This window comes from Perna viridis, chromosome 6, assembly GCF_037379345.1.
Source record: "Perna viridis isolate PV_CMFRI_1.1 ecotype Kerala chromosome 6, ASM3737934v1, whole genome shotgun sequence".
NCBI classification, from domain to species: domain Eukaryota; kingdom Metazoa; phylum Mollusca; class Bivalvia; order Mytilida; family Mytilidae; genus Perna; species Perna viridis.
The window spans coordinates 29,335,002-29,362,041 of record NC_142450.1 but is presented as its reverse complement, the minus strand read 5'-3'; the positions used below and the strand labels follow the sequence as shown (position 1 = coordinate 29,362,041).

At 32.3% G+C, this 27,040-nt stretch overlaps 3 protein-coding genes across 3 annotated transcripts; all 3 read left to right on the top strand.

Annotated features, from left to right (window-relative positions):
* The first annotated feature begins 1,557 nt into the window (after positions 1 to 1,557).
* Positions 1,558 to 7,622, top strand: LOC148614455 (uncharacterized). The gene is made up of 4 exons (XM_088586182.1): positions 1,558 to 1,741; positions 2,737 to 3,018; positions 4,490 to 4,927; positions 7,114 to 7,622. Exons 1-4 carry the CDS (start codon positions 1,570 to 1,572, stop codon positions 7,389 to 7,391), a joined length of 1,170 nt encoding a protein of 389 aa, XP_088442308.1. The 5' UTR covers positions 1,558 to 1,569; the 3' UTR covers positions 7,392 to 7,622.
* Positions 7,623 to 9,036: 1,414 nt separating this feature from the next.
* Positions 9,037 to 24,147, top strand: LOC148614453 (uncharacterized). Its single transcript, XM_088588535.1, has 7 exons — positions 9,037 to 9,147; positions 11,287 to 11,298; positions 12,942 to 13,125; positions 13,670 to 13,927; positions 14,248 to 14,390; positions 15,605 to 15,774; positions 22,545 to 24,147. The coding sequence occupies exons 1-7, from the start codon at positions 9,090 to 9,092 to the stop codon at positions 22,707 to 22,709; spliced, it is 990 nt and encodes a 329-aa protein (XP_088444661.1). The 5' UTR covers positions 9,037 to 9,089; the 3' UTR covers positions 22,710 to 24,147.
* Positions 15,952 to 17,446, top strand: LOC148614454 (uncharacterized). The gene has a single exon (XM_088586250.1). It carries the CDS (start codon positions 15,952 to 15,954, stop codon positions 17,158 to 17,160), a length of 1,209 nt encoding a protein of 402 aa, XP_088442376.1. The 3' UTR covers positions 17,161 to 17,446.
* Positions 24,148 to 27,040: the final 2,893 nt, after the last annotated feature.

The following is a 27,040-nucleotide window of genomic DNA, read 5'->3' as shown; positions in this document are numbered from 1 at the left end:
AATAAAAGTCGTTTCAATGGAAAAATGAAAACAAATCATGAGTTTAATATTTCAAAATGTTAGCCTGAATAAATGTTATCGCTCGATTTAAAAAAAAATATATATTTTTTTATTTTGTCTCTTCTGCATATGTATGTGAGGCTGACATTTATAACTCCACGAGCTAATGCCTACATTTTAAATAAAACTAATTTATTCAACGGGTCATAGTTTCCTTTCCTCGTTTGTCTACCCCGGAGTTGAACAACTCGGCGGGTGTTTCTAGAAAAGCAGAGGACGCTTACCCTACCGGTGCACCTGGTCCATGTTCCCAGTTTTTAGTGGAGTCCGAGTTGCTTATTTGTTTTTGTTACTTTGTATGTATGTATGTTTTTTGTTGTGTATGTATGTTTTCCATGTCTGGTCTTTGTCCCTGGATTGCATTATTTTGATTGCGCTATAACCTTGGTTCCCTTGATTACTCTTTGTCATGATATACATAAGTGATGTCTTGTTAAAAAAAATAATAGTTAGACATCTACTGTGAAAGTATCATTGTTCGTCGGGTACCAATTTTTGTGGTTTTCGTGGGTGAAGAGAAAATTTCCCATTCGTTTGTGTGATAGGTTTAAATCGACGAACTGTTATTTTTCCTAAACCACGAAAATTGTTACCCACGAATAAAAGTATCTTCACAGTAGCCACTACAATTTTCATTATTATTCTATTGGTCTTTTTAAAAAAAACAAACACGTAAAATTTTCTACAATATTTCAATAAATCCAGGAAGATATTCAACATTTATCTGATATTTTCTAGATTTTCTTTAATAATGTGTTTCTGGAGTTGACGAAGTACATTGATATGAACATTTTGAAGATTTTTTTACCTTGATTGCACATACAAGATACCAGTATTACAGAATATACCTATTTAAGTAGTAGTCTTTGTAAGAATCACGCAAAATCTGAAAAATGTTATACACCCCTCCAAAAAAAAAGGCTACATATTTTTTTTATTTTTGCACTGAAGTTGTTTCATGGGTGTATATTATGAAATGGGTAATTATTCATTCCAATGTGTCTGCTCATAGGAGAAAATCAACATTGAAAATCCAACAGTTTCTATTGTCTTTTAGTGTCATTTACAGAGTTATCTGTTTTAGTTTTAATTCTACAGTGCATTCTATATAATAATGATAATAAGAGCACGGGTTGTTTGACAAACCAAATGTCTTTTTCTGTTAACTATAATATTTTAAACAAAATATCAAAAATAAAAATATGTAGGCTATCCAACCATGAATAACATTTTGCATGATTCTTACCTGGAGTGCTACTTAATTATTATGCATCAGAACCATGAAATATCTTCCAAAAAAGTTCTTTAAAATGTGTTCTACACTATTTGTACTCTGCAATTTAGTCACATGACATAAATGATACTTTCAAAATACTCGATGCTTCTAAAACGGATTTCTTCCTATTAAAAACATAAAAGCATTTTTTCAGGATCATGTCTCCTCTACAATTTTGGATTGGCCTACATTCTCCTTACGCCAATTACAATTATGTTTGGGCAGACAATGAAATGAATATAACCAACTGTAGTACTTCATATCCAACCGACTTCTTTTGGCATTTTGACAAAACCGATGAAAATTGGTGTACGTATGCAAGTGTGGATTATCTTGAATTGATTTGGTGGTTGGCTCCGTGTGACAAGGAGGAGAGGCCATTCATATGTGAATCATACGATAATGGTGCGTTTTAGATGTTTAGATAATATATTTATATGTAGATACTACTGCTTTCACACATTTTTAAGTAATTTGTCATTTAAGTCAAATAATCTATTTGTTTACTGTGTTGATCAAAGTTTGGCTACAGAAAGATTTTGTAATGATACTGATTTGTTATAATCCCCTAATTAAATGTATCGTATTAAAAATGTATTGTTTATTTGTTTCCGTTATGTACAAATGCAATTTTGTTTTTGTAACTTATATGATTTACCGGCTTCATATGTATAAAGTAGGTATACATTTTCTAATAGATATTTATTTAATGATCGTATGAAAAGAAATATAATGAGGTAATTATTTTTAATCATTTGCTTTACATAACTTAACACAATAACATCACGTTGCGACACACAAATAAATAAGACTCAAAATTTATCACTTTTATCAATTTTATTTTTTTTGTCAATTATGAATTTAAAAAGGCCTTCTTAGTAACGATTAAAATAGTATTTTTACGTGTTTCTAGAGGATTAAGCGTGCTCTTCTTGGGTATCATATGGTAACATTGATTTTCTTCACATGTTTCGGAAAATAGATTGCAATATAAATGAATTGAAAGTGCATGAAATAGCATAAGAATAAATATAGAAAAAAAAACCTTTCCTCTATCTATCGGGTCAATGAGTAACATTAATTGACAAGTATATAGGTCTTACTGTCGCGTTGCAGAGAACATTTCACTTTATTATAGTAACTGCTAGAGGACGATATATTTGTTATAGAAATTTAATTGATCCATTGCCAAGGTAAATAAAGCTAAAAACGAGTCGGGTTTTTTGGTTTTTGTCTTTTGTCTTTTGTTTTTGTTTTTGTTTTGTTTTATTTTGTTTTGTTTTTTTTTTTGTTTTTGCATCATTGAAATGTATAAAGTCTTCCGTCAGTACAATATCAATGTACAATTGCATATCTAAACATAATATCTGATGTTTTTATTACTTAACATTGCCATTCAGATATATGCAGTGTCGATGTGTATTATGAAAGAATGGCAAATGTGTTTGGTTTAGGATACAGGGATGATGACGCCATAATTGGTCCAACAACGGTTGATGAATGTAAAAAAGCCTGTAATGAACGCGCTAGTCCTCCACACAATCTTTGTTGGGGCTTCTTCTTCCATAAAGACGACCAGATTTGTGTACTTTATGATATATACGACGATCCGTATCACATTGACCGAAATAAAGCTACCCATTTTGAAACTGATACATACTTGAGGAGATGCCCGTTCATTTGTAAGTTCAATTTAATGACGATTTCAACTTTTATGCATAAAGGTTTTATTATCGGTCTAAAATGGTTATTACCAAAGTTAAGCTTACGGTGACGTCCCCTATGGAAGAACATCACCAATTTAAAGTTAAATCATATAACGCCTGTGACGAAATTGGTGTTGATGTCTATCTAGACCTTTAAACAAGTGGTTTTCAAGAGACAATATCTATCCTACCATGAACTGAAATTATCTAACACATAAACGTAAGATATTTGAAAAAAAGGTTAAAAAAAAAAAAAACTTCCACACTGTTTATGGACATATAAAAAATGGAATGCACACTTAAAAGAGCAATTGTGTTTGACAATGTGCGTATTATTCATTTCCGGATATAAATGTTAAACTTGAGTATTTTGATTTCATAAAAAAAAACTGGTCTAACTAAGTCTGAACATTCATTGGACTGTATGACGTTTTAGTCAAGTAGAATCCCTCTTAAATCCGGATACTAAAACAAAACGATATTTTTTTCCAAGATAAGACTATTTGTATGTATAGTACTTGAATGAGTAATCAAGGGAACAAAGATTCTAGCCAAACTCAAAAGAATGTAATCCAGGGACAAAGACCAGATATGGGAGAGTAATCAAGGGAACCAAGATTATAGTGATAATCAAAAGAATGTAATCCAAGGACAAAGATCAGACATGAAAAACAGACATACACAACAAAGAACATAAAGTAACTAAAACCGTACATACAAAGTAACATAGGCAAATGAGCAACTCGGACTCCACTAAAAACTGGGAACATGGACCAGGTGCACCGGTAGGGTAAGCGTCCTCTGCTTTTCTAGAAACACCCGCCGAATTGCTCATAAAAAGTCAAGTCCGGGGTAGACGAAAGAGTAGAGGAAAACTGTGACAAGTTGAACTAATCAGTTTCCATGGTGCAGATGGATACACCTTAACGATCTACGAGTTTATGATGACGACCATAAACCTCTGTAGTGATGACTTCAATCTTGTAGCAAGCAACATAACCCTGTTCCAGAGGCCTAATTGTAAGAAGTCTAGCACGATACAAAACGTCTGCATAGTTTCGGTAAACTCTAGAATAACGTGATATGGAAAATCCATACGCAAGTGCTGAAGGAATGTTTCCACAGATCAAATGAAAGTTAACAATTCTGAATGAGAAGTCATCACGTTTGTCGTAAAGTGTAGCCAGTAGTTTTCCTATACCATCGATCGTTAAGTGTAGGTCAATATATGAAGCTACCTTCAAAGTGTCTGTAGTATCCTTTATCTCGGGTTCTTTTGGGTAGATGCAGTGTATCAAATTCCTGCAACTAGGGTTGTTTAAAGATAATACGTCATCTATACAGCGGAAACTGAGATTAAAGGATCTAGCAAAACGATATTCTTTCTTTCGATTGGATTAACGTTAAGATAGAAAAAGAACATTACAAATCAATTTTATATTTTCAGTGAACATAACTGGTCAGTCAATTAATATCCCACAATACACATGTGGACAAAATGAAATCGGATATGACTTCAAGGTTTTCTCCACATGTAATCCATACTGTTCACTAATCGTCGATGCAGTAACAGTACACACAACGGACAAAATCGTCTTTAACACTGCAGAAACGACCGATTCACATGAGATGAAACGGCTCACTAGACTGTCCATCAATGAAATGACGACAAAATCGCAAACAGCATGGACAGCGGGTTCATTGTCGACGGACGCAGAAACAAGGAGTTCCATCCAGCATGAATCTATTACTCGAACAAAGTCTTCAGAACAGACGACAAATTCAGAAAACAGAGATACAGCAGATGTGTCAACAAAACCTGAATTCGTCTTTTCAACCTTACAATCCATAAATGTTTCCACCCAACTGCCTTCGACATCTAAACGTTAGTGTATAACACTCTTTTTTCCACAAATACTGTAATGATAACACTTTCATGCAGACTTTAGTTAGAATTTTCACTTTAAAAGCGAGTCTACATGCAATATTGAGGTTTCTTTACGTAGCACATGACAAAGCTGTCATAGCTATTGAAAAATATACGCAGGTATTTAAAGTGAAGATTTATAACGAAATTACTGAAGTGATGAACTCTAGGCCAAGGTCTTAAAGAAAAGATCATATAACAAGTTTCAATATCAAGGAAAAAAGCACTGCAATGTTTCTGACTTGGTACAGGCATTTCCGGCGGAAATGTTTTAAAACAGGTTTAATAGCGCGTTACGGCTAGTCTAATTAGCATTAAATTATAAGAGTGCACTATACAGGTACATTAAGGCGCACTGTTTTGCACACCAAGTTACCCCGGTCAAATTTTGTAAAACTTAAAGTTGAAATTTGGTGGATATATTGTTTAAATATAGATAAGCATTTATACATAGACAGATGTAATACATGTTATGGTAAACAGGTGTAATTTAAATGAAAAATGGTATCCGGAACGTTTCAGTCCCCTGCCGTATTAGGTTCGTTCCTCAGCATCAGATTGCTGATTTTCAACATACTTTATTTCGCACAAACTTTTGGGACGAAAATTGTGAGAGAATGAATCGAAAAAGGTCTTATAATTTTTACCTTTTGTCCACCTACTCCATGCATGCTTTCATCCTGTGGTAGTGTCTAAGTGATATTTTATAAAACATAGTATTTGGCTGTAAGTTTTGGAATGGCACCCCTGATTTATACTAAAAAAAAATTTTCAGTATGTTACCATGGCTACTGGATTTAATAAGAATAATCATTAAATTACTTATAAATGACTTGCACACACCAAGGATTTAAAAAATATGCACTTTTTTATGACAAAAAACTAGAAATTTCTGTGTGGGCTGCCTCAAAACAGCTTTATTTCAACAAATGAGACCAAATTTTCAGAAATGACCTAACTGTATTGTACTACCTAAACAGGCAGCATAAAATTTCCACCGTTCAAAAGAACGTTACATTATTATCAGTGATGCTAAAGTCGTATTTCTTACTGAACGTGCTTTATACTACTTACGTCGGTAAGCATTTGGTCTCACTTATAATCGAATTCAGTGTTAATAAAAATACATTTATCAAGAAAACAAGCATTTTATATCAAAAGCCGATCAATAGTAAGGAAATACACATGAACAATGCCTTATATATGGCAAGCAAAAGTGGACAAAAATCAATATTTTGTAATATTAAAAAATGAATTTCTGATATTACAAAATCATTTTTTTAATATTAGAAAAGATTTTGTAATATTAGAAATTCAATTTGTAATATTAAAAATTCATTTTCTAACATTACAAATTCCTTATTTAGTAATATTTTAAAATATCACACATTTTGTAGTATTACAAATTAAATTTGTTATATTAGAAAATGAATTTGTAGTATTAGAAAATCAGTCACATTTTTTAATATTACAAAATGATTTTCTAATATTAAAAATCGTAACTGAATACGACAAATCCATTTTAAATATTAGAATCAATTTCTTATATTAAAAAATCGTTTTTAATGTTAGAAATTCAATTAAATATTTAATGTTAAAAAGTGTTCTGTGATATTAGAAATCTAATTTGTAATATTAGAAAATGAATTTGTAATATTATAAAATCATTTTCTAATATTAAAAATGCATTTTCTAATATTAAAAATGCATTTTCTAATATTAAGAAGCATTTTCTAATATTACAAATTCCTGATTTAGTAATATCATAAAATATCATAAATTTTGTAATATTATAAATTGAATTTGTAATATTAGAAAATGAATTTGTAATATTAGAAAATCAGTCACATATTTTAATATAACAAAATGATTTTCTAATATTAAACAATCGTCATTGAATACGACAAATCCATTTTCTAATATTAGAAAATCAATTTCTTATATTCAAAAATAGTTTTTTAATATTAGAAATTCAATTGAATTTTTAATATTAAAAAAGTGTTTTGTGATATAAGAAATCCAATTTGTAATATTAGAAAATGAATTTGCAATATTAAAAAATCATTTTTTTAATATAAGAAAATGCTCATTTTTGTCCACTTTGGCTTGCCATACTTATAGGTCGTTTATATTTCGTATTTCAGGGCTACCCTCGTGTTCCTGTATTTGTGAAAACACAATGAAACCAATATCACTGGAAGTAAATATTAAGAATCTAGTCCAAATTTTAAAGGTGAAAAGATACAGTACATCTGCTTTCCTTCGGAAAAGAAAATCCATCGGAGATGAACGGCCAGCATCAACTAAAATGGGATATTTTGGAACTGCTGTTTTAGTATCGTGTGTTTGTGTTTTGGTTTTCTTTGACACTCTGAATCTGGTGAAAACAAGTAAGAGGCCAAATATATTTGAATATGACTAAAATAGAGAAGAAATTGTGTAGTTTATAATAAGATTAATACGAGTTGTCTATAAGGAGATGAGTCTTATAATGTTACTTATATGTGATAACAAGACATGCATATATGTGAACTGCAAAAAACAAAAAGAAAAAAAAATCAACATTTTAACCAATTAAATGGAATGATTTTTAGTGCCTTTTCTAGACCGATCAGTCACCCATTCCTTGCAGTATGTGATTTTGTTGTTATTCATTAACATGCCACGATTGGAGAGTTCCGTTTTGGTACATCTTAATTGTAATAGTGTTATTGTGTTATAAATACACACACGTCTGTACTGAATGAAATTTTATGAAAACATACATATACAAATAAAAAAAAACATGAAGAATGATAGATGTTACAAACACATTTTAATAATTTCTGTTTTACTTTTAAAACTGAATAGAATATATTTCAATACTACCTATTATATGTTTTTGACAGTGTTATTGAAGACATAAGGAAAAACAAAGGTGTCCTGTATAATAAAGAAATTTAAAAAAAGTTACGAAAATACTAATCATATATTATATTTCACATTTCGGTATGCTCTTAATAAAATAATAATGATAGGACCTAGACATTCTACCAAGTGCATCGCAAGTTCATGCTAAAAGCATTATGTGACGCAAGTCTTAGAGAATTGATAAGTCAACAAATCTGTAGAAACGGCATTACATATCATATTAGTAAGTACTTCATAAATCTGTTGATTACAAAAATTCACAAGAAGATTGAATACAAAATGTGAAAGCTAAGAAAAGACAACCAACACGACCACATCTGAAGACAAAGAAAAAAAAACATACGAGAACTAGAGATCTACATAAACTACAATAAATAGCAGCAGAAACCCCACAATCAACACTTATACCCCGAACATTTAATAGTTTCTACCTCTTTCAAGACACCGCACGTTTAAATACACATATGTATGAAGGGTAATAACAAAATAGCAGAACTGATCAAATCTAGGCAGTAGGCAAAACGTGAAAAGGAAAGTCCGTAAAGCAAATAACAATATCAAGATAAAAATAACCCAACAGTCCTGACTCGGTACAGGCACTTTCGATAGGAATGATGGGTTGAACCGGGTTTTATAATTTGCTAAACCTGCTGCTTTCATTAGGGTTCCATCTTTATTTCCGGTATATGGTTCAACATAAACAGGCAGCATAAAATTCTAACCATTCAAATTCGGTAAAATGAGTAGTCAAAACAGTAAAAAAAGATAAGAACAATAATTAAGTGAAAATCAAAGTGAATTAAATTAAAATTAAGTAAATGTAATATATAACAAGCACAGGTCGTCGGTCATACTATGAACAGAAACTCCATATCGGTGAATTAGGTCATTGGTGACGATCATTGGTCTTGAAAAACGACGACTTTTGACAACAAAATTTTTCCTGTATAATTTCCGTAAGCTGTGTCCTATTAAAAAGTGTTTATTTTAAATGATTGTTCGTCGTTTTTATAAATTAATACATTCAAACAGAATTAAGTTTAACGACCATTAGCGTGATCATGATAAATATCATGGATGACAAATGTACGATTTTAATGAAGATAACCTTTGAAAACTGTACAATCCAGTAGCTTTCATCGTGTATTCACTCGACGTCAATTATATAAATAAGAGGTTTAGTACAGGTTAGAGCATTCATCAAAGAAAAATGGTTGACATGAGATTTTTAGTAATATCAGTTGTAATGCTTATAAGAGATAGTGGAGGTTAGTTTTATGAAATTTGACCATTTGGACTGTTTTAAATGAAAAAAGTAATGTCGTTTGTATATTTACATTTCATTACATGCATCAACATTGCTTAAATGGCACACGTACTTATGTGATGTGCATAAAATTTCATCATGATCTTCTATTTAAATTATTATTTGTGTTGAAAAAGCTTTAAAATTTGAGACGGAAATAATTGCAACACTTCATATTAATCTGCTGTTCTTTTGAATGTTTTGAATGCCGTCGTCGCCTTAGATACTGCATCACAAGTGGTAAACAATTACTGAAAATGAAGTGAACTGATATTCATGTAATTAATTAATCTTTTACGCAATGAATCACCCACCATTATTTATTGTGCCATTCTCAAATCCCATTATAAATTTCCCCTTTCTCCCGTTGAAAAATCTCAATTCGCTTCAGAATCCAACATCGAATTTTACTTAATCCATATTATATACTGTGAAGGTACCTTTATTCATGGATACCAATTTTCGTGGATTCTTGATTTCGTGGTTTTTAGGTTTTCAATATACACATCAATAGAAATCTCCTTTTAGTAGGAATTTTTAATCGACAACATATTTGTCCGGTGTGGTGGACGTGTTTTCCAACAAACGGTCGGCATTCCAATGGGAACAAATTGTGCTCCTTTACTTGCTGACCAATTCCTTCAGTCTTATGAGGCTGACTTTATAGCTGATCTGATCAGAAAGAAATAATATCGTTTGGCTAGATCCTTCAATCTCAGCTTCCGCTATATAGATGACGTATTATCTTTAAACAATCCTAATTTCGGGGATTTGATACATCGCATCTACCCAAAAGAGATAAAGGATACTACAGACACTGTGAAGTCAGCCTCATATCTTGACCTACACTTAGAAATCGATGGTAAAGGAAAACTATTGACCAAACTTTACGACAAACGTGATGACTTTTCATTCAGAAAACTTTCCTTTCATCTGTGGCAACATCCCTTCGGCACCTGCGTATGGAGTACTCATACGCTATGCCAGAGCTTGTCGAAACTACGCAGACTTTTTGTATCGCGCTAGAACTCTAACAAATAGGCTTCTGGAACAGGGTTATGTTGCTACAAGATTGAAGTCGTCACTACAGAAGTTTTATGGTCGTCATCATGAACTCGTGGATCGTTATGGTGTATCCATCTGCACCATGAAAACTGATTTATTCAACGAGTCATAGTTTTCCTTTCCTCGTTTGTCTATCCCGTACTTGACTTTGTATGAGCAACTCGGCGGGTGTTTCTAGAAAAGCAGAGGACGCTTACCCTACCGGTGCACCTGGTCCATGCTCCCAGTTTTTAGTGGAGTCCGAGTTGCTCATTTGCTTTTGTTACTTTGTATGTATGATTTTAGTTACTTTATGTTCTTTGTTGTGTATGTCTGTTTTCCATGTCTGGTCTTTGTCCCTGGATTACATTCTTTTGATTACCGCTATAACCTTGGTTCCCTTGATTAGTCTTACCAAACTTCGTGGTTTTGCCTACCCACGAAAACCACAAATATTGGTACCCCGCGAACAATAGTACTTTCACAGTAATTGTCAGCTTATATTTTAAAAATTCTTAAACATTTAACTATTGTTTTTGATTATAACAAATAAAATGCTCATGCAAAAAACCAATTTGAGACTGATTCCCGATTCTTCTATTCAAATTTCCCATTTCCAACATATATAAACAATGTAAAAGGTAAGGTAGATTCAACTTGTTATCACTCTGATACAGTGAGACCACAGTATACTTATTATTTGTCTATGTTTGATTGTCTGTGTGAAGATTTTACCCTATCTAGCTGTCCCTTCCATTTTCCATTTTTGAAACTTTGATGGCAAGACACGATGCAGACAATTAAAACGTTATTTATAAATTTACAAGCTGAAATACATTTTCATTTATCTATAAATAATAGTTTTATTCGGTTAGAAGCTTTACGCTGACACAAATTTGTTCCCAACATCTCAGTTAGATAACAAAGCCTGCGATAATTCTGGTCAACGATTCGGTTTCAGTTTATTTTTACAAAAAAAGGGATTCGTGAAATCTATACATATACTTGTTCATGGTTTGATAAATATGCTAATTCATAATGAGAATTTTGATTTCAGGGCAATCACTTGGTAAGTATAATTGTCTTTCTTTTTAAATACTGTTTAAAAAAAAATATTTGATCCAAAACTATTCTCTGAGCTAAGTACTAAATTTTTCGTCACTTCCTCAAATTTGTGAAGATTATTACAAACGGCGACGTGAAGACTGGATAGTTTAACATCCAATAGTATCCTGTGTGAAATGCTTTCGACCGGCAAAATAGTATCAAATTCCATCAGTTTGTTTGTTTGTTGGGGTTTAACGTCCTAGCAGCAATATTTCAGCTATATTCAGACGATGAATATGAAATTGATGATAAAATGAACATGAAATGATGATAAAATGAAAAAGGGGTGGGACACAAGGACAACGGGGTCGACAAATTTTGATTGCCACTGGAAATAGGGAGAGGTGGGTAGGGTCGGACAATGTAGCCTCCTGTGGCGGAGCCCTACGGTTCCTACTCCTGGAGAATACCACAGTAGGGTTCTTTAACGTGCGAGGAACGTGGCATCTTTCCAAACACGGTGCACCACTATGGTTTGCAGTCAGGTTTTCTGTATTATAGCCTGACAACCCCAGCATGTAACACGCCAGGGGTACTCCATTCCACCACCTGGGGCACACATCCCAGTTGCTCTTTGGGCAGAGCGCCCTAGCTCCCGGCTAGGGTTCTGAGCACTATTTAGTCGCCTTTTACGACAAGCTTAGCGCTGCTGCAGGCCTATTCTTTTAACACCCGGACTTGCACGGGGCTCAAAATTCGTCAGGGGGATATCTTGTAATAGTTAAATGTTTTCCATTGTTGTTAAATTGTGTCCATATACACAGTCCTACCATGATTATTCATTCATGTGTCTGATAGGGTTTCCTTTAGTGTTTCTATTAATATGTAAAAAGTGGGGCTTTGTTTTTTGTGGGGTAAAAAAGAGTTGACAAAGTAAGGTGTTTATCATTCGGACAGTTTTTGAAATAACATGCGTTCCATGATATTTTTAGATATTGATTAGTTAACATTAGAACAATTTAGATATTGATTAGTAATCAAAATATTTTTAGATATTGATTAGTATCCAGAATACTTTCATATATTAGTTAGTATGCAGAATATTTTTTATATTATTATGGATAATTTTCGATTATTTAATTTCAGAAGTGACACACTTTCTAACTGGATAAAGAATTTTGTCCGTTATCTCATAGACCAAATTTTGTAATGTGACTATGACGTCATCAACCTTTTTTTCAATGATTTACTCGTCGAATTTTGACTCTAACTTTAAATTATAAGGAATGACTTTTATATTTTTTTCGGTCTATTTGAAATAACTCAATGCAATTAGCTATTTTAGTATTTAAGATGTGGAAAATGGTTCATAGTCAAATAATATCCCCTGAAAAAAATAAATGTGAGATAATATCCACACGATAACATTTCATCCGTAGAGTATTTTGTCTTACGCTTGTATAACATAGTAAAATTAAAATAGTTAGGCATATTTATTGTTCCAATTGAAGTCATTTTCTGTAATAGACATGGGAAAAAAAGAATGTTAATAAATGCGAAATCTAACTACTAAATGGTCCGAAAATTAGTCGAAACCAGAATATATATGGTCAATTATTTCAATGCACAATTTTTGATTTTTTTACGTCATCCTGCCATCTTTAGGTCGCCCGCCACTTATCGCTGTAACAGATAATAAAATTTATCTAGTGGACGAACTTACATGGACAAAGCATTTGTTATATACCAGACAGAATATAAAGTTTAACTCCATTGATTTCCATTATGAAAAGCAGATGATATTTGCTGGTTATTCCGATTATGAATATGATTATGGCTACAGCTACAGGTATGATTACACGTCATAGACAGATTATGATATAATTCTCTACGATTGACTATACACTTCTGTCAATCAAGCATGCAATAATTGAATGAATCATTTGAAATCGCCTTTGGTATCATGCTGACTACAACAAGAAAAAAAAAATACTTTCTCATAAAACTAGCGTATATGGGTTGCGATTATGTTCCTTTAGCTCCTTTCCAAAATTATTCATTTGCTTTTTTCTTCATTTAATTTTACTGTTGAAGCCTTTTCTTTGGGAGGAAGTTGTATCTTTTGTTTTGATTAATGGTGTTTTGTTTTGTTGTTTTGTTAAAGATTTGTAATTCACGGTAAATATATAATACTCTCAGTATTTAATGAAATACACTTGTCAAATAGTACTAATAGTACTATTACTACTGATAAAGTCTTGTTTGTCAGTCGTTTTTGTAACAAAGTATAGAATAAAAAGCAATAAATATGTAAACTACAAAATATCCTAGATGGTTGAAAAAAAAAAGATAAAAAATATACCACAAATTTTATCAAACTACTTACATTACAGGGGGAAAATAATGTCAGCTAGACTTCAAAATGGTGTACTCACAGATATTAAGACTTTACTTACTGCTAATGCTAACAAGCCACGAGTTGCTGTTGATTGGATCAATGACAAATTATATTGGAAAGGCGAAGCGGGCAAAATTGGTTATGATGCTGCAGTCATATACACATCGAACTTAGATGGTAGTGAAAGTTCACTTCTACGCAATATTGAATGGTCTAATCGCTATTCAAATTTTCAGGTGGATCCAATAAATAGGTAAATTCAATTCAATTTCAAATTGTTACTTCAGATGCTTTGTTTATCAGAACATCAAAAGGATAGTTAAATTCAAGTTACCATGCAAAGCGTTATCTTGGCTACAATTTAGAGTTTTAAAATCAGGTGTTCTAGAAGTGAACACATTTTTTTTTTCACTTTACAAATCCGTGCGTTTATGTTTTTTATATTTGAAGAACAGTTTTATTAAATATGGATTTAAAAAAAAATAATGAGTAATTTACGAGTTTCATTACACAAAAGAATATACACCTTTTTAAAAAAAAATAACTACATTACTGTGTATGTATTTATTCAAGGAAATACTACTTCCTTTCTAAAACAACTGGCTGGGAAGAAATTCTCCAACAGGGAGACATGGATTCCAACAGATCCCCGCTTACAATAGACAACTGTACGAGCGACGGTCAAATAATTTTGCGTGGATTTTATTTTGCAATTGGTATACATTAAGGCTTATTCTATTTTTAAAAATGCCATCTTTCCCTAATTACATGTACTTCTGCATTGTTTTCTTTTTCACTGCTTTTAAATGAAATAAGATCGTTTGTGCTTGTACTTAACGATTGAAAATTCAACTGTAAATGTAATTGGTGCAAGTCTATTGTTTTATTACATACATTTTACATTAAGTCATGTACAAAATATGTAAGAAAAGCAATAAAAAAGGCTTATTCCAAAACTCTGGTCAGTTACATCAAGATCAATTTATTTCTTTAAGAGCAATATCTGAAGATTCATGTTTTGTCAATATGGTGTAAAATAATGTGTATCAGGTCGATTCATCAAGAGCAAAAAATATGTTCGTTAATTTTATATACAAAAAAATGAAGAAAATTCAAATCAAATCGTATTAATAGTCATAACATCAACAGTATGTGCGGGTCGGTGCCATTCGATCGAAATACTTTAGCTGGAAAAAAGAGAAGGATTTCCATTGTATAACTTTTACATTCTCTTTAAATACATCGTATTGCAAAACGACTAAGTCTGTTTGCCTTTCTTACATATGAAAATACCGGAATAATAATAATGCAAAGTATTTGCAAAATCAAAGTCTTTCAATGTTTTCAACATGGACCATGCTATTACTCTGAATTTACTTAGAGTCGATATTATGATGATCCTTCTCCAGTTGTCCCAAATTCCGATATCACCTTATGTTGAAAGCTACATGACATGTACAAGACTTCGGATCTTTAACTTCCTACACGGTCTCAAGAAGACTATTTTGTTGGTAAAATCAATGAGAAATAGTTGAGGTTTGATTGACATGAGTTTCAATACAGTTGAGGAAAAATAGATTAAAAATGGTTATAAAGCTTTCATCGGCAAAGGTTTAGAACGAAAATAAAGACACAAATGTAGAGAAGAATATTACATTCTAACTTTGTTTTAAACCATCAAGCTCTTCGTGGTCTCAGTTAAAGGATATCAATTTGAAAAAAAAAGGAACCAAATTAGAATTTTTTAAAATTTTCTTTTGCGTAATTGTAGTCGATCGAAGCCATTGTATCATAATCGTTTAATAACTTATGCGACTGATCTTATTTATGCACCATCAAATATTAAAAAAAACTAAAATTGTCTTACTTTTGTACATTAAAGTTGAAAAATACTTTTTAAGTTGCACATATATAGTCAATCTTTTTTTAGACCATGCCAATAATGGTAAAGTTTACTGGATGGATGAATTTAGCTCAAGACTAAAGAGCTTAAACCCTGATCTCACCAGCCCCACCTCATATGATTTTGGAGCATATGAGTTCCCGCTTGCATTGAGTGGAGAAAAAACAATAGATGTTCCTTTCAGAACAGCCCATAAGGTAAGTAATTACTGCATTGGCCTTGGTTTCGCGTAAAAAGTGCGCATGTGTAGAGTAGAATGGTCGACCTGAATTCTGAGGAACAAAAATATACATAAATAGACATTTGGAAGCAGAATTTATTTTGAAATCGGTGTGAATTATGTGAATTATGTGATAGAAGACTTCCGGGAATATATGAATTCGAATATCAACGACAAAAATGGAAAGAAACGTAAAAAATCGAATACACAAAACACAAGTGGACATACAGGTGAAAAACCAGGTAAACAGAACTGTAATCACGACGCCAATGTAAACATAAACAAGGCTATCGACATAAATAGAGAACCCTTCTTAATCATGAATGCAGTAAGCTCGATACCTCCGAACTTTAACACGTCAGTATTTCAACAATACCAAGGCTTACCAAACCCAAACCTAAACCAAAGTTCTCCGGTGCATGGCTACTATAATGTCCCGTACACACCACAAGGCCCAACAGTTACACCACAACCCGTCTTCAGCCCAGTCCTAAGTCATCCGAATGAAAGTATTAAAATTGATAATCTCACCAATAAAGTAGAACAGTTATTCAACAAATTATCTATTTTGGATTCAGTGTCTGATAAACTGAACAAATTTCAATCTACTATGAACACGTTGGTGACGAATGTGGATGATGTGACGAAACGAGTGGCAGATATGGAACAAAGTATCAGTTTTCTAAATGATAAATATGAGACCAGTCTAAGGCAAAGTGCTGACATAAAAAGTGAGATACATGAAATTAAAACAAGTCACAGTGAAGTTAACATGCACGTTAACAGGCTTTCTAGAGAACTGGTAGAGCTGCGAGAACGGCACATTGATTTACAGACCCGTTCAATGCGGGAGAATCTAGTTTTCGCAGGCATACCCGAATCAATCGAAGACGAACAGAGCGATGAAACCGGGACTATCATAAAAACGTTTATGACGGAGAAGCTGAAATTCGAAGCACCAATAGAATTTGTGAGGGCTCATAGGTTTGGAAGGAAAGATAAGAAACCGAGACCAATTGTATGCAGGTTTAAAACATTTAATGACCGTGAAACAGTTAGAAAAAGTGCTACAAATCTGAAAGGTACGGCGTTTAGCATTAATGAGCAATTCCCGAAGGAGATCAGTGATCGCCGGAAGGAACTCTGGCCTTACTACAAAGAGGCCAAGGAACAAGAGAAGAAGGCGTTTTTCCGACGCGATAAACTTATTATTGATGGAAGACAATTTATCCTGCATAGGCGGACGGACCCGGATATGGAAATAGACGACAGAGCGATGAGAGCGAGATACGAACAACAAGGTGCGCGACCGAAATCTCAGAAGTACGACGACCCGGACTTTGAACCAATTCGATATGGTTAGGTAAACCGTGGAGGATTAACGGACAATGATCATGAACTGTGCCAGTCAAGCGAAGACGACGACCTTGATAGTGAGAGACATTCCTTTGTAAACAATAAAGAGAATTTACAGTTACTGTGTTTAAATGTATGCGGGATAAAAACAAAATTAAATTATCCTGAATTTAGATCACTGTTGAATGATTTCGATTTAGTTTGTTTTACTGAAACTAAACTTGACGATTTCGATGACATTAGTAATGACGATTTTGTATTTGAATGTAAAAATAGAAAGAGATATAAGAATAAATCTGGAGGGATAGCTTTAGGTTATAGAAAGTATTTAAAGGACTTTGTAAAAGTTATTAATACAGATAGTCCGTATGTATTGTGGTTAAGTTTAGATAAGAAAGTTTTACAAACTGATCAAAATGTTATTTTTGGTATAATTTATATACCACCCGAGGGTAGTATTTATGCTACAGTTGATGCTTTTTCAGAAGTTGAACTAGAGTTTCAAAATATTAATAGAACTTATGAATTTGTTTGTCTTTTGGGCGATATGAACGCTAGGACGGGTAATTTATGTGATTTTATTGAACAAGCAGTTATAGATGATTTCTTTACTGAAAACATTTTAGATATAAATGAATTTAATGAAGCTATTGTCCTTAAAGAAATGGGTTTAAATATGAAAAGAAATAACCCAGATATTGTTGTAAATTCATATGGCAGAAAATATATTGAATTTTGCAGAAATAATAATGTATTTATATTTAATGGAAGAGTTGGAAAGGATTCAGTTGGAAATCCTACTTGTAAGAACAGCAGTGTTGTTGATTATATTTGTAGCACAGGAAAATTTTTGTGCCTTGTTCAAAACTTTGAAGTTATGGAATTTAGTTCCCTATTGTCTGATGTTCACTCTCCTTTGGCCTTGTCGTTGAAGTCAAACAAGTTCTCCGAAGAGACTCGAGAGAATAATGTGGCTCCAAGATCAAGGATAAGGAGATAGGACCCAGATAAAAGGCAAGAATTTGAAGGAAATCTAGATCCTATTAGGATTCAGTCTTTATATACTTATATGCTTAACGCGGTTGATAATGACGAGTTAGTTGATAAAGAATCGGTTGATCATTTTACACAAGAAGTTACGAGTATTATAATAGATGCTGCGGAGCATACTTTCGGTGTATCCGATTTCAGAAAAAATTCTCGATTTCGTGAATCGCGTGAGTTATGGTTTAATACAGATTGCAGGAAATCTCGGAAAGATTTTCGCAGAGCGAAGCGACTTTATAAAAAGTATGGTTCATATTTGTTCAGAACCCGATTGAAAATGGCGGAAACTCACTATAAAAAAGTTATGGATGAGAATATTGCCAGATTCAATAGGGAGATGCAAGCAAAGATGAAGCATCTGAGACTGAATAAACCGAAGGATTTCTGGAAAATTTTCCGCCGTAGAAGTGGAAGAGAGAGTACCAATATTCCACTTGATGATTTATTTGAATTTTTTAAGGAACTTAATAGAAATAAAACTGATAGTCAACATGATTATATTATCGATAATGATATTGATATAGAAAATGATATGATTTTAAATGATATAATTACCAAAGACGAAATATGTAAAGCAGTGCAGTCTGCTAAAAATAATAAGTCATCTGGTGATGACGGTGTTATAAATGAATATATTGCTGCGTCTTTTAATGTTTTGAGTGATATACTTGTATTGTTATTTAATTTGATCTTTGATACAGGTCACGTGCCTGAGGCATGGTTGACGAGTATAGTAATACCTATCTATAAGAACAAAGGGGATAAGTTGGATCCAAAGAATTATAGACCAGTTACTTTATTGTCATGTCTTGATAAAATTTTTACTTCTATACTAAATACTAGAATGAACAAATTTATTGAAGATTTATCTTTATTACATGAAAATCAGGCTGGATTCAGAAGTGGCTACGCCACAACTGATCATATTTTTTCTTTATATGCTCTTTTTGAACTTATATCGATGAGAAGAAAGAAACTTCATTGTGCTTTTATCGATTTTGAAAAAGCCTTTGATTCTATTCACAGAAACTCTTTATTTTATAAATTGATTGGTAATAGTATAAGCGGAAAATTTTTGTGTATTATTCAGAATATGTATGATAATGTGAAATCATATATTAGACATAATAATGAATGTTCAGATATTTTCAAGTGTGAAATAGGAGTTAGACAAGGTGAAAATCTATCACCTGTCTTGTTCTCTTTATACTTAAATGATTTACAATCATATCTAGAATCCTGTAACGTGAAAGGTCTAGAATCTATCGAAAGAGATATTGAAAATGAGTTGATGATGTATGTCAAGATATTGTTTTTGTTATATGCTGATGATTCTATTTTGTTATCTGAGTCTGGAGCAGATTTACAATTGATGTTAAATAACTTCTCAGACTATTGTGAGATATGGAAATTGAAGATAAATGTTGGTAAAACGAAAATTCTTATCTTTGGAAAAGGTAGACAAAGAGATGACGAAAAGTTTTATTTAAATGGCGAAGAATTAGAAAAAGTTACAAGCTATAAATACTTGGGCGTTTTCTTTGCTAGAAGTGGTTCTATTCTTACCACTAGAAAGTTTTTTAAAAGAACAAGCTATTAAAGCTATGTACAGCGTAATACAGAATTGTCGTAGAAATAATATATCTATTGAATGTCAACTAGAGATGTTTGACAGAGCTATATTACCTATATTACTTTATGGGTCAGAAATTTGGGGTTTTGAGAATATTGACTTATTAGAGCAAGTGCATTTGCGCTTTTGCAAGACTATACCCAGATTGAAGCTTTCTACACCAAATATTATTATATATGGGGAATTGGGAAGATTTCCACTCTCATTGGCAGTTAAGATACGTATGGTTAAGTTTTGGTGCCGATTAGAGGGTAGAGAAGATAACAAATTCTCTTCAATTCTGTATAAGTTACTGTATATCAATTTTGCTAACTATGGATTTAATAGTAAATGGATAGTTTTTATGAAAAATATTTTTGATAGTTGTGGTATGTCAAATGTTTGGACATCACCAAATCAATTCAATCCAGAATGGATTGCAAAAAGTGTTGAATTGAGATTGAAAGATCAATTTAAACAAGATTGGTTTTCAGAAATTTCAAATTCATCAAAGTGTTATTGTTATAAGATATTCAAGACTGAATTATGTTTTGAAAATTATTTTTCAATTTTACCTCCTTATTTTATGCATTTATTATATAGATTTAGATGTGGGTCACTTCGTTTGCCTGTCGAAACGGGTAGGTGGAGAACTACACCTAGAAATGAACGTTTGTGTACTTTATGTGAAAGTCATGACATTGGAGATGAATTTCATTACATTTTTGAGTGCAACTTCTTCAATGAAGAAAGAAGAAAATTTCTTTCAAATCACTTTCATACAAGGGTAAATGTATTAAAATATAACCAGTTGTTTAATTCTAAAGATGTTATTGTATTAACAAACTTGGCAAAATTTGTAAAAATAATTATGTCCAAGGTCGTACCTCCTGGTTAGATTATTTACACTCTGTATACAAATGCATTGTAAATGTTTATGTAAAATATGCGAATTTTCTCTGTACTTTATGTATGAGAAATAAAGTATTCATGAAAAAATAATAATCAAACATTAAACACTTCAACTTACGAATCACAAGCCTGTTTATTACTTAGATAAACAAACTCATTACATTCATTATGTCTTAAGTAGCAGCATAGGAAAATAACATTGGTAGGATTTGGCGGGAAATTCGTGGTGGGCTCAAATTAAGTTCTATTTATGAATATCTTCTGAACCTAGATGTAATATTCGCCGACATTTACCGTTTAAATAATTTTCTATGGTCCATCAGGTTGTCCACCCAGAGATATTTGTCATAATTTGTAAGTGGAGTTTCAAATATAAGGTAATTTCATTATATTAAAACGATTAACAAAGTAAAAAATAAAGTAATACACTGTCAATTTGCAATGCAAACACAACAACTATTCTAACGTAATTCATTTCTGCCGATGTAAGTATTCCAGTTCCGAATCTACTTTTTAAGAAACTTATGATCTGACCATTTTAAACGAGGAGGCCTGGGATCTTTTTGAAAAACAATACGTTCCGATGATTTCATAAATTGTTTTACTCATCTCTTGAAAAAAAAATAAAAAATTTTATTCAATGTTTTCTCCATTACTTTACAAGGCACGTTATAAAAAAAATGATTTCGATTTTTGCTGAAATATAAAAAAAAATAATTACATATGCTTCCATAGAATGTTCTCTTTTTTTTTCAAGGTAATAAATATGAAAGGGCATATTAAACCTGGCGCTAACAAAGGACATGTTTGTTGGAAATGCGGTATAACGTATGCTAGAGAGAGATCCAAAAATATGTCTCCGAAATACGTGTCCCCTTTTGGTTTTGTCAGTATTATTTTCTCTCGTTGTTGATTGTTCTTGTAAACTTTCAGCATAATGATTAAGATCCCTTTAATTTTAGTAATACATACATGTAGATGTACCTTTAAGGTTCGCTAAATGCACAGCTAAAATTTTGCAATCGACGTTTCGTTTTCCAATCGAAAAATGTTTTCGGGGATTCAGTTGGTGTACAAAGAAATTTGTGTTGTTTTGACCCTGTAAATGGATGCTATTACTACCATATTGTTCATACAATATGAAGACACATGTATAGCCTATCTGGTCGAGGTGTTGAACCCAGTGTATATGAATAGATTAAATTAAAACGGTTCCGAGTTCATGAGCATTTGTCCTGATTTTGGTATGATGTATTTGAAATACGAACAGCTCATTTGGGTCCGTCGGATATTAATGGGCTATTAATATGACCATAATAATTAATGGTCCAAAATCCAGCCTCCTCTAATTGGAATGAAAATCTTTGGCACTGAATTTATTTGCTTTTATACTTTTGGTTGACTCCAGTTTTTAAAATGTAATTGAAATTCACGTGTTAAATGTATTTCTGGGGACTAATCTCATGTGCCAAATCAGTGAGGTTTTTAAGCTTTTGATCCGCAATTTCATGATAAGCACCAAACGAGATCCAATATTCAATAATGTCGGATCGTATAATTTAATTGACATCTAGGGTCGATCAACGGCAGTTTATGAGACATTCGTGTCGGCATTCCGACGCTGTCGACACTAGCAACCATTTCGTTGTCTAGGAATGTTGGAGACAAAATTTGAAAATCTGACTTATACATGTATGTATATATGTTTGGAATATTGACTGGATAAACAGAACATACAACGGACAAGTAATGCATACTTTAACCAACAAACTATTTATCATTAAGTTAGACTGTGTTAACTTTCTCGATTTATATTTCAGGGCTCTTTGTATGGAAATCCATGGTATAAAAGCTATGAAAAAAGTGGAGTTATCGCCCAAATGATTACTGGAAGTGAAACTATCAATTACCTACCTTCTTTAGGAATGAAGTATTATCAAGTTTTCCATTCATCAGCACAGCCCAGGCCCAGTGTAAATAAATAGAACACATCAAGACAGATTCTTTTGAAGCCAAGCATTGCATTTCCATGTCCATTCAAAAGCGAAAAAAAACTATGAATTTTTTTTTGTTAATATGTATAGTAAAAGTTAGACTCGTTTTTCACATCTTCTTTATCAACAAGTATACCTGTCTTCAAAATATATATATGCTTTTTTGTTTTGTTTTTTTTTTTAAGTAGTTTTGATTTCTACTCTAGGAAAGTAAACTTTGCAAATGCATAGCAAAAAAAAAACGTTTTTATTAGTGAATTGCATAAATGATTTGCTGGACTTTCTTCTAAAAAGAAATTAAATGAAATGTAAAATAAATCCGTTGCCACATATTTGAAAATTTAATCTTACTTTGTTTGTTTGGTTTTTTTTATTATTTTTATTATTATTATTATTATTTGCATGACTATATCTATATATAAGAAACACCACACCATAAAGTTCAATAAATGTGTCACTTGTTTTGAATCGTGCCAAATTAAAACAACATGAAGCAAATTCTACTGTAAAACACTTCTCTATTTTCTCTCCAGATGACTTTTTTTATGTGGCAATCGGGTTTCAGCTTCTATGCTTGAGAAAGTTTCATATTCAATGGGGAAATCCCAAGAATTCTTAAAAAAAGTTCTTTGAACAGAAGGTAGAATTGAGCATAAATTTGGTAAGACTAACTCTTAAACATAAGGAGCTAGTTTACTCTGTCCATTTCATTTTCGGAATGGGCAACAACTATTTATTCACAGATACGGATTTAACAAAATACCAATAAATTTAAGATATATATATATTGATTGATTGGTAAAAGTGTTCGTATTCAATGTTGTTATTATTTTTTTAGTGACGTTCATATTTTGCATAATTTTCGTTTGTCTAATTTAAGATTCTAGTAATCCGCTATGGATTCGCCACATGCGGTTTTCATTATGTGCAGAAAGAAAACTAAGATTATAATCACATAAAAACGTATTTATGAAACATTCATAAAATTAAAAGAAAAAAGTAAACGACCTACAAAGATGGTATGGAAGGTAGATAGAGAAGGTAATGAATGCATTTATTGCACTATCAAAGGATGCAGAGAAGATGGAATTTTTTATGAGACATCTTTCTCAATGATGTTTATCAATGTAGCCAAAGATATAACGAACAAAACTGATTAATTAGCACCATCTTTTAACGCCAAACCACGCACATTTGAAACTACCTACTTCAACAAAATGTAGCCAGGTTTTTCAAAATGAATGCTTAATTTGCATCTCTAATATGACCTGGATCAATTTTGTACAAATGAAGTATTTGAATTGTCACGATTGAGACAATGATAATTAGTTGTTCTGTGCATTTTTTTAATAATAATAAATATTTATCAATAATTGTTATTAATAGAAAAGGCTCTAATTTACTGGTTTTTTTTTCTATTGGCCAGAAGTAGCACACGTGATATTTCACTTTCTAACATATTGATTAGCAAAAATATGTTTTTGTACAATAGAATTTCATTTCATATTTCACTCTCGAGTAAAATATATGAATGAAAGTACGTGGCACGAACCATCACCGTCAATGAAATCGCTTCTACTAAATGAATCAGCCAATTGCCAATCGGAACATCTCAGCCTTTCTTCTTAAACAAAAGAAAAATCTCGGAGGCACTAGGCGGATGGATCTGTCTGGAATTTGACCGATCCGATTCTAAAATCAGATAAACTGGTTGATTTTTTTACCATTACTTTTTTCTTAGGTCCTCGCTTCGCGCCAAAATTCTTGGATGAGTTGTTGTTCTTTATTTCTAGCGCTATTCAACTAAAATTTGTGGCGCTACCTGGTGGATAGAACTACTTTGATTCGGCAATTTTTTCAAGAAGAAATCCTCCTTTCTGCATCCGATGTTATTTTTTAGGGTAGCGGAAAAGGCCGAGTAGTTCCGATTGGCCAATCGTATCGGAAGCTTATCAAAACTGAAGTGTTGTTTGCAGCCCAGCATAGACAGTAACTTCAATACTGGAGCTAATAAAATTAAATTTGCCCATATAACTAATTCAGAAATCATTGAAATTATTTAGATAAAGGATGCTGAAAACACACGAAAAGAACAGATCAAGCGATGATACTTTTACCCAAATATTTACGTGTCAGTCAGTTTATATTGTATAGTTTTTTTATAGAATCCGTAACATCTTAGGAATAAGACCCCGTTCCATATAAGGTAGTACAATGCAGTTAGGTCATTTCTGAAAATTTGGTCTCATTTTGTTGAAATAAAGCTGTTTTGAGGCAGTCGTCACAGAAATATATAGTGTTTGTCATAAAAAGGGCATATGTTTGAAATCCTTGGTGCGTGGAGGTTCAAGTCATTTATAAATAATTTACTGATATAGGGTTATTAAGTGGTTATTTTCATATTAATCCTGTATTATGTCCAAGTACAGTCGTATTGGGTTGAGATCACTTGTATTTGCCCGAGGCGAAGCCGAGGGCCAATACAAGTGGTCGAAACCCAATACGACTGTACGAGGACATAATACAGGATTAATATGAAAATAACCATTTTATGATCCCTTTATTAACTGATGACTTAAAATAACAGGAGTTATCTGTACAAACCTTTAAATACAGCTCAGTATGACATATTTCCTAGTAAAGACTGTAACACTTCAGATCTCTTGATGCATTTATTCACCCCAACTGTTCTTTTCTATATAGATCTATATTAATATACCAAGTTTGCTGATACCTTCTCAAATTAGGTTTATAATGCATTCTTTAGCTTTTCCTTCGAATTTTATTAATGTGTAGATCATTATACAGTTTCATCTGTTTCTTGCTCACCAGTGACTGGCAGCTCAACATAAACTGTTCCGCTATCGTCCGTCTGGACAGTTTCTGCAAGGGCTGACGCGAGGGCAAACAGTTCACTCTGTTCAGAAAGTGTTTCGTACCTCATAAGGTCATGCGTCAACACCTCCAGCATGTCCTCACCACTTTTAGCATGCCGATCAGACATCCTCTCAGATGCATCCATGTTTGTTTACTAACGTCTGCTAGAAATTGTAAAACTATAGTCTATTTCGGATAAAAGCGATAGTTATGGTCTATTCCACATAACACTGCAAATTTATAGTCAGTTTTGGCAAACAAAATTCTATAGTCTGTTTCAAACAAAATGGCGGACAAGTTTAACTTTTATACAGGGCCAGAATTAATACAGGGCATGTGCCCTGTATTAAATTAATGCAGGGCAATTGCCCTGTATAAATTATGGTTGCTAAAACCTCCTGTTGTATTAAAGGGGCAATTTACATTGTATTTTAAGTCATCAGTTAATAATTATTGTTATAAAATCCAGTAGCCATGGTTACATACTGAAAAAAATATTACTGAGTTTTAGTACAAACAGGGGTGCCTTTCCAAAACTAACCGCCAAATACGATGTTTTATATAATATTAGGCACTTAGACACTACCGCTGCATGAAAGCAAGCATAGAGTAGGTGGAAAAAAGGTAAATTCATTCTCTCACAATTTTAGGTCCAAAAGTTCGTGCGAAATACGGTATTTTGAAAATCAGCCATCTGATGCTGAGGGGAGAATCTAATACGGCAGGGGGACTGAAACGTTCCAGATACAATTTAAATTTAAATTACACATGTTTACCACAACATACATTACATCTTTCTACATTTAAACGAAATATCCAACAAATTTCAATTTTTAATATTAAGTTTTACCAAATTTGACGGCGGTAACTTGGTGTGCGAAACAATGCGTCTTAATATAATTGTATAATGCGCCCTGAATTTTACTATGAAGTGAGAACGGAAGATGGAATGATGAATAAGAAGTCCTCTCTGCAAACTTTTCGACAAGGACTATGTCGTTACTTCTCAGATTATTGAGAAATTAACATTATGAAGGACAGTGACCTCAAAGTGTGGTGGCAATTTTACATGCAATATAAATTACCATTTTCATCACAAGTAAATGTTTAAACCGTAAAACCGACATTTGTTGTTGATTTGTTATTGTTTTGATCTTGTTATAATTAAATTTGTTGAATTTGAAGTATTCAATATTTACACAAAACTGTAATTAAAGCGTTATGTAAAACAACAATTACTACATTTAAACTTGATTAATCTTACGTTTTATGGAGTAGAGTACAACAATATTGATCTCGTTCAAGTGCAGTAATTGTATAAAATGTATTTCAATGCCTCTTTATGTCTGATAAATAGCCGTCAGTATTTTCTGATGGTTGTTGCTTTCTGATATTAATAAAAAAAATGGCAGAAAAAAGTTGTGTAGTTTAGATTTTATATTATT

Coding starts and splice junctions, on each gene's coding strand:
- LOC148614455 (XM_088586182.1), top strand. CDS start 1,570: ATGAATATAACCAACTGTAGTACTTCATATCCAACCGACTTCTTTTGG. Junction 3,019..4,489: donor GAGGAGATGCCCGTTCATTT/GTAAGTTCAATT, acceptor TTATATTTTCAG/TGAACATAACTGGTCAGTCA. Junction 4,928..7,113: donor ACTGCCTTCGACATCTAAAC/GTTAGTGTATAA, acceptor TTCGTATTTCAG/GGCTACCCTCGTGTTCCTGT.
- LOC148614454 (XM_088586250.1), top strand. CDS start 15,952: ATGAATTCGAATATCAACGACAAAAATGGAAAGAAACGTAAAAAATCG.
- LOC148614453 (XM_088588535.1), top strand. CDS start 9,090: ATGGTTGACATGAGATTTTTAGTAATATCAGTTGTAATGCTTATAAGA. Junction 13,126..13,669: donor GATTATGGCTACAGCTACAG/GTATGATTACAC, acceptor CTTACATTACAG/GGGGAAAATAATGTCAGCTA. Junction 14,391..15,604: donor TGGATTTTATTTTGCAATTG/GTATACATTAAG, acceptor ATCTTTTTTTAG/ACCATGCCAATAATGGTAAA.